Source organism: Vigna unguiculata, chromosome 7 (assembly GCF_004118075.2).
Source record: "Vigna unguiculata cultivar IT97K-499-35 chromosome 7, ASM411807v1, whole genome shotgun sequence".
NCBI classification, from domain to species: domain Eukaryota; kingdom Viridiplantae; phylum Streptophyta; class Magnoliopsida; order Fabales; family Fabaceae; genus Vigna; species Vigna unguiculata.
The window spans coordinates 22,862,970-22,877,235 of NC_040285.1; the positions used below are offsets into that span (position 1 = coordinate 22,862,970).

At 31.0% G+C, this 14,266-nt stretch overlaps 1 protein-coding gene across 1 annotated transcript; it reads right to left on the reverse strand.

The window, feature by feature from the left end:
• Positions 1 to 1,074: 1,074 nt before the first annotated feature.
• Positions 1,075 to 7,457, reverse strand: LOC114190831 (transcription factor MYB30-like). The gene is made up of 3 exons (XM_028079880.1): positions 7,199 to 7,457; positions 6,932 to 7,061; positions 1,075 to 2,178 (listed from the first exon to the last, which is right to left on the reverse strand). The coding sequence occupies exons 1-3, from the start codon at positions 7,329 to 7,331 to the stop codon at positions 1,299 to 1,301; spliced, it is 1,143 nt and encodes a 380-aa protein (XP_027935681.1). The 5' UTR covers positions 7,332 to 7,457; the 3' UTR covers positions 1,075 to 1,298.
• Between the last annotated feature and the right edge of the window lie 6,809 nt (positions 7,458 to 14,266).

Below are 14,266 nucleotides of genomic sequence, written 5' to 3' on the forward strand. Positions count from 1 at the left end.
TGACGTTTTAAGCACATTTCATGATAGTATTTAAATTATTTACAGTATTGTATAAACTACTAAAATAAACTTGTTTGTCAAATAATTCAATAAAATTATACATAAACTTCACTTAATTAAAAGTTAAAAGTACTTGTCAATCACACAACAAAAAGATGAAAGAACAAAAATAATATATACTATTTTCAGAAAGGTTTAAAAGTCAAAAGTCGAATACATGAATCAAAAATGGCCTAAGACATTAATAATATATCCTTTCAAAAATAACATTTAACGCAACCAATTTTTTTTTAATTGATATCAATTTTTGTTCTATCTATAAATAATGAGAATGGACAAAAAAACTAATTTTTTTATCCAATCTACTTTTACTTCAATTTAATCCATTTAAAATATATTTTATTCAAAATTCAATTCATTAAAATTAATCTTTAAACAACCAATTTTAATTTTGTTTCAATTAATCTTTAAATTTTATTTGTTTTTAAATGGCACTAATAATTTTATTTTAATTATTTGTTGAACTAATTATCTATTTCTGATTTTTTTTCCTAATTGAGTTAAATATTTTTCATTAAATGATTATTATTATTATTTTAATAATAATAATATTATTATTATTTAACGCAAAATTATAAAGAAAAAGGTTTATTTACAGCTAGCAAAACATCGGCAACGTCTTGTCTTTAATTGCGACTCACAACCAATTAGGTAAGGTGATTCAACCTACGATTGTTTTCTACACACCTAACATATATAAATGAGAGTACGACAATATGCAATCAATTTCCCTTTCTTTCTACATCATGTACCATAAGATTACAGGTTATAGGCGCTAAACATGTCCGATTTATATATATATATTAACTTTTATTTAGTTTTTCTCATCATATATTCCATAGTATATTATTGGTATCTGGAAAGAATATTAGTCATGAAAAAGGAATATTTCAAACTTCAAAACTTTGAAATGTAATTTATTTGAGATTAAAAAAAATATTCTAAAGAAACAGAAAGAAAATAATAACAATATAAAAAACTTTACAAAAAAATGTAATTTATTTATGAGCTCTAAATTAACTATGTAAAATAAAATAAATTTGTAACCCTTACAAATTGAAATCCATATTTGGAACTACTAGGCATGCAAAGTGACGGAAATACCAAGATTTGTTCAAAATGTCGGAAGTTTTTGGATTGGAACCCTCCGGTATACAAATTTGGAAAAGCAAAGAGGAGAAAAAGGAGAAACAAGCTCACGCACACGCTAGGTCTATTTTAATATATAGGTGGAGGAATCAAGAGAGAAGCCAGTCAACGACGTCGTTTTGTATCTTTAGATCTATCTCTCCCAAATTGTTGTCATGACTTTTCCAATCCTCATCCTCCCACAGCCACGTCAGCAGTTCATCTTTCTGATCGAAATTGTGAGAAGCGAGTTGGGACTCAGCAATGTTATTGAACTCTATCATGCTCTCCCAATCCCAGTGTTGATCCAAGCCAAAGGCCATGGAAGAAGAACACGAAGAGTCATTGACGCTACTATCAGACGACGACGTTTTGTTGGGACACGCATCAACTTCAGCATCACCATCAGGCACCATTTCCACGTCGTTGCTCTCTCTCTCCTCAGTCATGTCCCAAATCCCACACGTTTCCACCAAGCAACTTTCCAACATGTCACTTATACTCAACGCCTCACTCCCCTCATCAACACCCTCAATTTCACACACTCCTAAAATGTCTTCATCTTTTTCACACTTTTCATCTACCTCAGCCTCCCTTCTACCCTCTCTAAACTCTTCTACGACGTCGCACTCCACCGCCTTCGACTCCCTAGTGTCGTTCCACAAACCCTCTCTCTCCGCCGATGGAGTGGGTGCCTTCGGAACTGTGTTGTCAGTACTATTTCGTTGACAGAAACTGTGTTTGGTTCTGTCGACATTTTGAAGGTAGGTTTTGTTCTTCTTCATTGCCCAACGACTCGTTCTACCACCTTTTCGCTTGGGAGGAATACACACCACTTTAGGTGTATCAATGGTTCCTGCAACAGCACCTGTACCTTGTTGGTTCTCCATCCTTGGGAAACTGTAAAATTTCCTGCTCAGGTGAGAATTCCAATAGTTCTTGATCTCGTTGTCTGTTCTTCCTGGCAAATGACTAGCTATCAAAGACCACCTACAACCACAAAAGCCTTCACTTTATTATTTACATGGGTCCATAATGGATAATCCATGTTTTTTTTATAAATTAAATATATTTTTAGTTTTTAGATTTTGATGTGAGATTGAAAATCGTTAAAATCTTAAATTTTGATAAAATTTTAAAAATAAATCGATATAAGTTTTTAAACTCAAATACATTAAATTTTTTGCTGTGTTAAAATGAGATTTATACTTTTTATGTTATTTTATATATTTCAATTCAAATATCATTTAAACATCATTTAATATGTAAAAAATAATATCATTATATAAAAATATTCTATTTATTTCTTTTAAATACTTCAATTAATATTTAAATTAATCTATAAAAATATATAAAGGGAATTTCCTTTTTTGTGTCCATAGTTCAAAATACCAATTTTACCCTTTAAATATAATAATTTATTAAATTTTTAAAAATTGATCGTTACTCTTACAAGTTTTATATAAATTCGACTATCTATGCTTCTTCTTTTCTTCTTTATTTATCAATGGTTATTCTTTCATTTGTTATGATATTTTTCACTTTATTTTTAATAAATATAATTTTAGTTTATATAACAACTTAATAATATTACAGTATTATCACCTACTAATATAATATCACACATATTTAAAAAATTATATACAGGCACGATAGCCTATGCTAATCATAATAATAACTATAATATTTAATCACTAAAATTTATTATTAATTAATTTTTTAATGTATGTAAATATTTTGACAACTTAAAAAAATATTGGTTAAAGATGTGTGACTCCGAATTTAAAAAGGCATGCCCAAGTAGTTTCGATACCAGCAGGGTACAAAGAATTGTCAAAATAGGTCACATCTGTCGTATTCAAACATTTCAGCAGTTATGCAAATGTTCAGAGACTTTATGCGCTGTCAGAAACAAATTTATCTTATATTTTTATAATTTCACAATTTTATTATTTTACATAACTATTATATTTCAAGATTTTATTTATAATTGTCATATTTGACCTTAAATTAAACTGTGTTGTTATGCGATATGTCTTTTTATATAGATGTAAACCTAATAGATTAATATTTCGATTGATTTAAATAATTTGTAGAATAAGATTTTATTCATAAAATATCTCGTGTAAATAGTTACGTATTTAAATAACTAATGGCATTCCTATTTGAAGTAAATATTGAAATTCATTATTTAATAAGTACATTATTTTTCATGGGATTAATATACTAGTTGAAAAATAGGTACATAAGACTAGACAAAAGTAAAAGCAGGTTTAATAATGTATAATTGTTTTTAGCTATATATAGTCTTTCGAATTATAAGATTAAATAAAAATAAAAAATGGATCTAACACAATAATAATAATAAAATTTATTATTATTATCTGAGTTTAATATTTTATTATTAAAAAACACTATTTAAAAAATTAATTGTGAGGATTATTTGTCTATTTTGTTCTTCGAGTGAAAATTATCCAATTAATTCGATTGTGTCTTTTTTTCTTTTAGTCTGGGTATACTCCATGTTATTAGATGCCAGACACTAATGGTGTGTTCTTTTCCATGAATTTACTATTTAAAAAGAATAGCAAGTGTTGATTTGCAAGATTTTTTGTGTTTCTTTATAGCGATTATGAAGCGATGGAAAGAGAAGAACCGCGGAATTGAGATTATTTTTGAATCCCGCTTGAATGAGTAGATTTGAAAGTGATTATAGTAATTTTACTCAAATAACCTCGTTTCACAAAATGGGATGATGCAAGTCACCACCATGCACATGGTCTGGGAAATAGATCCGTGCTTCAACGAGGAAATGGAATCAGTTATGGGTTTCTTGGATCCAATTTCAAAAGGGCAAGCTTTGTGTGTGGAACCGGTTCTATTTTGCTTGGAACCTATTCTATTATAATGGTCTTGAATTATGAAAGCAATGTTTTTGTGTTGCAGCAAGTGGTGAACTAGTTGAATAACGTAGCTAGTGCTTGAAATCTTTAATTTTTTCAAGATTTAATATTGAAATTCAAAATATTTAATTTTTTTATATAAAATATTATATTTTTTATTTATTTCAATTAACAATTTTTTATAAAAAATTATTCATCATAAAAAAATTAAAATAATTTCAACTGATCTAAATATTATATGTTGTCATGTGTGTATTTTTTAGATATTATGTCATGTTTGGAGTTTACTTTTTTTATTAATGGGGTGGTTGGAAGTTGGAAATGTTTTTTTTTTTTTTTAAAATTAAAATATTAAATTTTCTAAATCAAATATATTTTTATATTTTTTTAATTAATAAATATTTATAATATTTTTATTTATGATAATAATATATGAAAAATTAATTACATCTTATCTAAATATCATTTTATTATACTTTTTTAACACCAAGGACAATTAAGTCATTATATATTTTCATCTATTAACTCTCACAAAAATTACTCTCAAATTCACTCTACTATCACCTCTAAATCCATAAAAAAGAACAATATAAATATCACCTTCTAATCAACCTAAATCAATCATCTCCCTCTCCCTCAAATCATCACTTACATAAGAACACACCCTAAAGGGTGGCTAAGTATATCGAAGTCTCAAAAAGCTACTTCTACTGAACATACTCATATTAGTTAAAATATATAGGAATAATGTTAAACAATATAAATAGTCTACTTGTGAAAATAAATAATAAGATGAAAAAATTATTGAAAAAGTATAATAAAAATAAAATTTATATTTATAAATATTTTGAAGTATAATATCAAATTGATAAGATAAATATCGTAATAATGAAACGACTTTTATTAAAGAATGTGGATATTAAAATATCTAAATATAATAGTAAAAAAAAATATGGAAAAATCCTATAACGAGAGAAGAGTAAATGAAAATAATAATGAAACCTATCTTATGTAAAAAAGTAAAAAGAAGAAAATCATTTTATAGACTACTAGAATAAACTTATTTTTCAAATATTTCAATAAAATAAAACAAAAAATTTACTTAATTAAAAGTTAAAAGTACTTGTCAATCATACAACAAAAATAGCCGAATACATGAATCAAGATATTTTTTTTGGTCGGCTGGCTCAAGATATTTATAATATATCTTTTCAAAAATAACATATAACACAACCAATTCTATATATAAATAAACAACGAATTTTAATTTTGTTTCAATTAATCTTTAAATTTATTTTGTTTTTAAATGGGACTTATAGTTTTATTTAATTATTTGTTTAACTTACCATCTATCAATTAATCTTTAAATTTATTTTGTTTTTAAATGGGACCTATAATTTTATTTTAATTATTTGTTGAACTTACCATCTATTTATGATTTTTTTTTCCTAATTGAGTTAAATATTTTTCATTAAATTATTATTATTATTATTATTAGAAATATTATTATTTAACGTAAAATTATTGAGAAAAAGGTTTATTTACAGCTAACAAAACATCGGCAACATTTTCTCTCTAATTTCCACTCACACAACCAATGAGGTAAGGTGATTCAACCCACGTTTGTTTTCTACACACCTAACCTTTAAATGGGTGTACAACAATATGCAATTAATTTCATTTTCTTTCTACATCATATACTATATACGATTACGGGGTATATGTGCTAAAAATGTCCGATTTCCAGATATTGTAATATATATCTTTCTACATCATATACTATACGATTACGGGGTATATGTGCTAAAAATGTCCGATTTCCAGATATTGTAATATAAATATACTAGTATAACACAGGCACGACTTGTGTGTATGATTTTTTAAATATACATGATATTATATTAGTAGGTGATAATATTATAATGTTATTAAGTTAATATATATATATATATATATATATATATATATAAAATTATATTTATTAAAAATAAAGTGAAATATCAGAACAGATAAAAGAATAACCATTGATAAATAAAGAAGAAGAGAAGAAGCAGATATCTGATTTTATAAAAAATTTGTAAAAATAACGGTCAATTTTTAAAAATTTAATAAATTGTTATATTTAAATGGTAAAATCGATATTTTAAAAAGTGGACACAAAAAGAAGAATCTCCTTTATATATTGTTATATATATATATATATATATATATATATATATATATATATTTTTTTTTTTTCTTATAATATCTTCCATAGTATACACCAGTTCCTCGGAATAAAATAATACAAAGATATTTTGTTATACGAAAATTAGGGCATAAAAGTTTGAGTTTGTAACGTAAAAAAATAATCCTATACGCATTTTATTTTTAACAGTTTAATTGATATAGAATATAGTTATATTTTTTTACAAATATTGCAATAAATATAAAATAATTATAATAGAAAATGGCAACATAATAACTTATGTTTCACTACCATTGTAAAATCTTTTACCAGTGTTATATATTACATTTATTTCTTATTTTAAAAGGATGGTCGAAAGAGATCCCTATCAATCTCCGTGATGACAAATACGGCAATCATCTGGGAAGTACTCTAGCGAGTCAGTTTACTTATTTTCTATTTTTCAGGATACAAAGTAGTTGGATATTTAGGGAAGTAATAAACTGAATTGGAATGTCGTGTCTGTTAAGTAACGGTAATTTCAACCGTAAAAAAAAAATCATTAATTATTTTAAAATTCTCTGAAATACCGCAGCACATGCTTGTTAAAAAAAAGAAAGTTGAGGCTTAATTAATTAATTAATTATATTACGTATAATATAGTGGCACTGACCTGTTACCCAAAGAAGCGTGCAACTTGACGATGGTGTTCTCCTCTTCAGCAGAAATGTTTCCTCTCTTAAGGTCAGCTCTCAAATAGTTAATCCATCTGAGCCTGCAACTCTTTCCACACCTCAATAATCCTTAAAAAATGTGGTAATGCAAGTCAGAAAGAAACAAATTGGTTAATAACACAAGTTAATGAAAGGAGAGCCACAAAATTTGTAGTTGGAAGTGCAAAGTGAAAGTCAAAACCCTAGAAAGGTAATTAATAGTGTACCTGCATTCTTAGGCATTGACCTCCAAGAACCTTCTCCATTGGCCTGAATGTATTTGGCCAAGATCTCATCTTCCTCCGATGTCCACCTACCCTTCTTCAACCCTACTTTCTCACAACAAGGAGCTCTTCCCATGTCTGAGGTTTAAGAAAAATGGAACACTAGAGAGTGGAGAATGCGGTGGAGAAGGAGAAGTGCATGATGTGTAGTGTGTGTTTTGTCCTTTACAAGTTGCAAAGCGAGTCACTCGTGCTTTTATTTTTTTGCGAGCTGAAATGTAAAAAGGGTGAGAGGGGAGTAAATGAATTTATAGAACTGGAAAAGCGGTGCACAGAGCTGGGGCTACTGATGGAGACATATCTGTGGTGGCAGATTGTGCCACGTTGGCTCTGTATGAATGCTACAGTCGTGGCTCAACCACCGTCGACAACCTCGTGACGGGGCTTCCATCCCCCACGTTGATGCGATACTGTTACTAGGAACATCCTCGATTACACTTGCAACATCCTCGTTCCTCCAACACCCATTCTCTTCTATTAATTTAGAATTTCAACATTCATAACTTCTTTGCCATTGCCTAAGAGCTACCTCGGTTTTGTTTTGTTTTTTTCACATAATACGTCATTTAATTACTAATCAATTTGTCAAATTCTTATTATTTTTCCACATTCCCATCAATTAACATCATTTTTTAATTCCAATATATAAACAGGCTTAGATACTATAGTCCATTTTGTTCTATTTTTTTATTTGAATAAGTTTTAATTTTTTTCAATTTTTTTAATTTAGTCGTTATTTAAATAATTAACAGCATAAAGAATAGGGTGATTCAGTTTGTTTAATGTGTCATGTTTTATCTTACGTGTCCTGTTTATTTAATATAAAATACGGATTTTAAGTTATAAATCAAAACAAAGGGAAAGGGAAGTAGCACTAGTGCAGTAAGGGCTTTTGGTCTCGGTTGTTTTTTATATTCTGTCCCGGTTCTAGAACCGAGGCATATTGGGGTGAGGCAAAAAGTGGTGATTTTTGGCCTCGGGTGTCAACCGAAGCGATATGGGGTACTTTTCTGCCTCGGTTCTCTAAGGACTCGAAGCCATAGGGGTACTTTGCTCGCACCACTATTAGCACTGTTGCGCTCATCCTCGCCATCGAAATCGTCGACAAACACTGTCGCGGCCAGACCTTCACCAGCATTGAACGAGCAACCCACCGCGACGCTCAGACCCATGCTACCACTGCACGGTCTGAATGTGACAACAACAAACCACCATGAACCAGTAGAGCCAAGAGATCTAGAGATCCAGCACTTCCACCGCCATTCAAAGCAGAACTTCAAGCCACTGTTGCAGGCAACCCTACCACTGTGCCGCCATCACCACCGCAGACAAAGGAAGAGAGTGACCACCAAATCACGCCTTTGCCGTGAGCCGCGAGCATGCCTCCTTCGCCAATGACGAACCAAACACCACCGCACGAGAAAACAAAGACGAGAATGCCTCCACCGCGCGCAAAGTGTTCACTCAGGGACGAAGGTGAACAGTGCGAAGTCGCGAATTTGGGAACCTAAATAGGGCATATGGCCTCGGTTCAATTAATAACCGAGGCCTAAAGTCCTTTTATGGCCTCGGTCAATAAAGACCCGAAGCCAAATGTGACGCCGCTGGTGACATTTTTGAAATTAGGGTTACTGGCTGACTTATAGGCCTCGATTCTTTTTTAACCGAGGCCAAAAACCTCTTTATATTGCCTCGGTTCAAAAACATCCGAAGCCAAAAGTGCTGATGCTGATGGCATTTTTGAAATTTTGGTTACTAGGCTGCCTTATAGGCTTCGGTTCTTTTGCAACCGAGGCCTAAAACCTCTTACTGCACCGATTTTGCACACACCCGAGGCAATATAGTTGGACAAAATTGCAAAAATGCCACCGCCTCCTTATAGGCTTCGGTTCCGCTATAACCGAGGCCTATAAGGCGAAGTAAAATGTCAAATCTGCACTATGAGACCATGGATCTCAAAAACTAGTAAGGTACTTGAAAAAGAGTAAATAATTAAATCCAAAATAATAAAATAAAGAGAGGAAAATAAGAACTAAGAAAACAGAAGAGATAAAAAGAAGAATGAAAGTTCTTATGTTTTTGGAGGAGGCAAATAGATGGAGGAGGACCATGCTAATGGGCCAAAATCCCATGGCCGATGGAGGAACTCACAATAGTCAAACATTTGATGTAAAGACCAGATCGAAACAGTTGCAACAATAATGTCCAAATCGAAACTGAAGCTACGAAACTTTATGGCTGCAACAACATAAATATATTTTGCAATATATTCAAAAGATTTTTTTTATAACAATCCCTAACATATTGCTATATGAACCATTCCTAGATTGAGAAACTTAACACTGAGTGTAGTTGGTATAACAAACTATATGAACCAAAGACACTTGATGTATCTTAGTAGTTTATCAATCACAAAACACCCCCACAATCCTTATTGTTATTGTTGTGTTGAGCTTACTAGGCCATGTGTGTGCTCGATATTCATGAGTGCTTTAGAGATCATGTCAAGATCTCATACAAGTGGTCTCACTCGACACTCATATAGGTGACTTCGTCAAATGTATACTACAAATCATACACCACCAATAAGGGATATGAAAATCATTAAAAATTTTGTTTAAGCAAAAATTCTTACACCACATATAATTTTAATTACAAAATTTAACCTCTCAATAATGTAGTTTCTAGCACTTTCACACACCCATAGGAATGGACATAATAGATTTAAAATCAATTTAGTGCTATCAGAACTAGCAAATGACTTGTTTTTACCCATATGAACCTTATCCATGGACATAATTGATTTAAAATCAATTTAGTGCTATCAGAACTAGCAAATAACTTATTTTTTACCCATATGAACCTTATTTATGGGATCTCCAATCACAAAGGTTTGATTACCATCACTTGTTTGTTTGCAAGTGGCTTAAGTCTCATTCTCTTTGATGTTTCTAAAATCATATTTCTTCCCAGGGATTTTGTCAGAGGATTAGCTAGGTTTCGTTATGACTTCACATAATCAATGGAAATAGTTCCACTCTTTAGCACCTGTTTCACCAAATTATGTCTCAATTGTATATGTTTATTCCTTCCATTGTATTTCTTGTTTTTAGCTATAGCTATTGTCGATTGAAAATCACAATGTATTGACACAGATGGGGTTGGTTTCATTCATTCCTATTGGAATGTTTGGTAAGAAGTTTTTCAATCACTCAACCTCATTACTAGCCATTTCGAGAGCAACTAAAATGCCATTGTTGATCTTGCAATAATTGTTAGTTTGGCTTATCTCCATGTAATTGCACTACCCCCAAGTGTGAATATATAATCATTAGTGGATTTTCTCTCACTTGAACTAGAGATCCAGTTAGCATCATTGTACTATTCTAGTACAATGGTAAATCTACTATATTCAATGGCATAATCCATTGAACCTCTTAAGACATTGAGTGTGGCATAATCCATTCAATGACATAATCTACTATATTCAACGCAAGTGCATCCCAATGTTCTTGATCGAGACATTGAGTGTACCTACTCAATCTACCTACTGCATAAGCAATACAAAGTCTTGAAAAGCTCATTAAATATAGTAAGCTCCCAATTATCTGGGCATATTGAGGTTGAGAAACAAATTCTCCTCTATTTTTCATAAATTTAGAGTTTGCATCATTAGGGGTACTCACTAGTTTGAAGTCATAATATCCAAACTTCCTAAGTTTTTCAATGTATTGCTCTTGGATAGTAATATATTATCTCCCTTCCTTATGATTCTAACACCTAAACTCACATTGGCTTCACCCATCTCTTTCATTTTAATTTCAGATCCTAGTAACAATTTAGTTCTAAAGACTATATCAATGTGTGTATCAAATGTTAACTTGTCATCCACAAACAAACATATAATGACACATTCACCATTTTCAGATTTAGAATAAACATATTTATCAACATCATTAGGTGAAAACCCATCATAAAGTAAGAAATTATCTAGTTTTTCATGTCATTGTTTTGGTGCTTGTTTTAACCCATGTAAAGATTACGAGTTTACACACCTAATTTTCTTAACAATGGATAACACACCCAAAGGAGGGATCATCTCAGACAATGAAACTTCCTTTTCCAAAGGAGAGATCATCATGAACTAAGCGGGAGGGATCATCTTGGAAGATTAAGCTTCCTTACCCAAACTTAAATAAGACGTGAAGTTATGGGAGCGATCATTTTCGTCGATGAAGCTTTCATAACCAAACTTAGATAATAAATGAAATTATAAGAGGGATTATCTCAGTCGATGAAGTTTCATCACCCAAACTTAGATAATAAATAAAGTTATGAGAAAGATCATCTCGATCGATGAAGCTTCCTTACCTAAACTTAGATGAGAAATGAAGTTATGGGAGGGATTATCTTGGTCGATGAAGCTTTCTTACCCAAACTTAGATAATAAATGAAGTTAAGGGAGGGATCATCTCGGTCAATGAAGCTTTCTTACCCAATCAACATAAATAAGTGGGAAGAACCATCTCGGACGAACGTTTGATAAATATAAATACAATGATATTGAGAAATATGGATAAAGTTGACTTTTATTGAAATGATGTGTCATTAATGACAATGCTAGTAGTATCCACTTTAAGAGGTCTAAATTGCTTTTTTGGGGCTGGGATGAGGTCGACACTTAAAGCTTCTTCCAAAATACTGGCTTTGTTCACTTTCAATGGCATGTAATGGCTGAAACGCATGTGTTTTGGGGCTTTAAGTTGTCAAAAGGTCTCTTATCGTGAGACGAAGTCTTTGCCCTTACGATATTGCGAAACTCCCTTAACTCATCCATTTGCATGAACTTGATTGCTCTTATTCTTAAATCGTCAAGTATTGTTACGAATTTTTTGCATAGGCTATCTACAAAGGATCCATATCTAAGAGCAGTAACAAGGTGATGCAGTGCCACTTCAAGGTTAAGGTTGCATATATTCAGCTTCACCTTACTAAAATGCTTCATGAATATTCTTAAAGATTCCCTTTCTCCTAACGAATCTTGACTAGAGCCAAAGAGGTAAGGTGATGAGGCTTGCTCGTAGCAAACTGTGTTCCAAAGTGGGCAACCAATGTCTCGAAACAATCTATGGACCATGGAGGCAGGCGAGTGAACCAGCTAAAGATAGAGCCTTTTAGAGATGTTGGGAATACACGACAAAAGATAATGTCATCTCATGTGTACAACCCTACCTGGGTTGTGAAGACGTCAATATGTTCATCAGGATTCATAGTTTCGTCGTATCGATCCATAGTTCCGTCATATCGATCCATAGTAAAGCCTTTTCACTTGGGGGGGAAGTTCTACCTCCATTATCCCATCTACAGAGGGATGTCGCCTTGGCTTCCTTGCTCCTCCAAGGGTTTTATTTGTCATAGTATTTGCCTGTGACTCTTCTCTCCACGTTGTGCCTCCCTCCTCATCAATGTGTTGTTGGTAGGGATGGCAACGGGTCGGGTCAGACACAAATAGTGCCTACTTGCAACCCGACCTGCAAAAAAAAAATCAACATGTTACCCACACGTTTGCCCATCGAATATCTGTTTAAAAAATATCCGCGAATTTTTTTAAAACCTGCGGGTACCAGTGATCCTCGCATACCCTCGAATGTTTAAAAAAAAATATTTTTTATAATTTTTTTTTAAATTAAAGTTAAATAAAATTTAAAAAAATTATATATATATATATATATATATATATATATTTATATATAATATAAATTAATTTTAATTTTAATTAAATTTAATCGAATAAAATAGAAATCTAATTTTAATTAAATTTAACTTAATAAAATAAAAATTAAATTTTAATTTTAATTTTTTGCATGTAACAGGTACGCGCGGGTATGGATAGTATGATACTCACACCCAATTCATTTATAAACGGGTATTAAAATACTCACTATCTGCTACCTTCAAGTACTAACTATACGCCGCAGATTTTATCTGCGGATACCTGCGAGTGCGAGTATTTTTTCCATCCCTAGTTGTTGGCACGATGCTTCTGCACGCTTAGATGTTTCATCCAATTGTATATGCATTCTCTAATTATCTTCCCGCATAGTATTGATCTCTTCTACATTCTGCGTATTATTTCTTCTAATTGGCTCTGCATTTCTTGACTCATTTCTCGCAATGTTGCAAATTAATCTACCATGTTCCTCGTTGAGACCATTCATTCGAGGTATACCTCAGCCCCGCAGTGGGCGCCAAATATTATTGTATGAAACCGATTTGTCCTACAAGGTATGATGTTGTTCTTACGTTGCTTATCGAGATGTGTTGAGTCTTTGAGATTGGGATATCCTCGCCTAGGCTATATTTTGATTCACGAGGGCAATGGCGAATCTTCACAAATTTTTTTGGGAAAGTCAAAATAATATACTCAAAATTTATATATTTAATATTATTGTGACTAATTCAATAAAAATTAATACATAATCTATATATTTATAATTATCAAAGAAATTACACATATCTAAAGGAATGTCTATCATTTTTTCATATTTTTGAATTCATGGTAATTGAATTATAATTAAATTTTTCAGTTAACTTTTTTCGATGTAAATAACCGTATTATCTGCAAAATATTCATCTTCCATTTTATTAACATGCATTTGATTCAAAAAAATTCACAAGCTTTCATTTTATTGTTATGCTATAAACAACCATATTATCATGTTTTCATCTTCACCAATAGTTTTTCTATCAATTTTAAAAAATATATTTATTCTTTTGTTTTTCATTAATATACCTATTTAAAAAATAAGTTTAAGACTAAAAAATAATTTATCATAATCTAATCAAAAGTTGAGAGACATAATTACTAAAAAAACTATGATAATCAAGTTACAATTAAAAATCGACTATGAAAAATCACATAATACATTGTTTCTTCTTCTATATTAATAAAAGATGAATATACAAAAAGGTCATGAGATAAAAAATAATGTTAAATGTTAAACAAATAGT

What these genes read in the sequence shown, in the direction of transcription:
- LOC114190831 (XM_028079880.1), bottom strand. Translation starts at nt 7,331, where the DNA reads ATGGGAAGAGCTCCTTGTTGTGAGAAAGTAGGGTTGAAGAAGGGTAGG. An exon ending in GTCAATGCCTAAGAATGCAG is followed by an intron (nt 7,062 to 7,198) that starts GTACACTATTAA and finishes ACATTTTTTAAG; the next exon opens with GATTATTGAGGTGTGGAAAG. An exon ending in CACGCTTCTTTGGGTAACAG is followed by an intron (nt 2,179 to 6,931) that starts GTCAGTGCCACT and finishes TTGTGGTTGTAG; the next exon opens with GTGGTCTTTGATAGCTAGTC.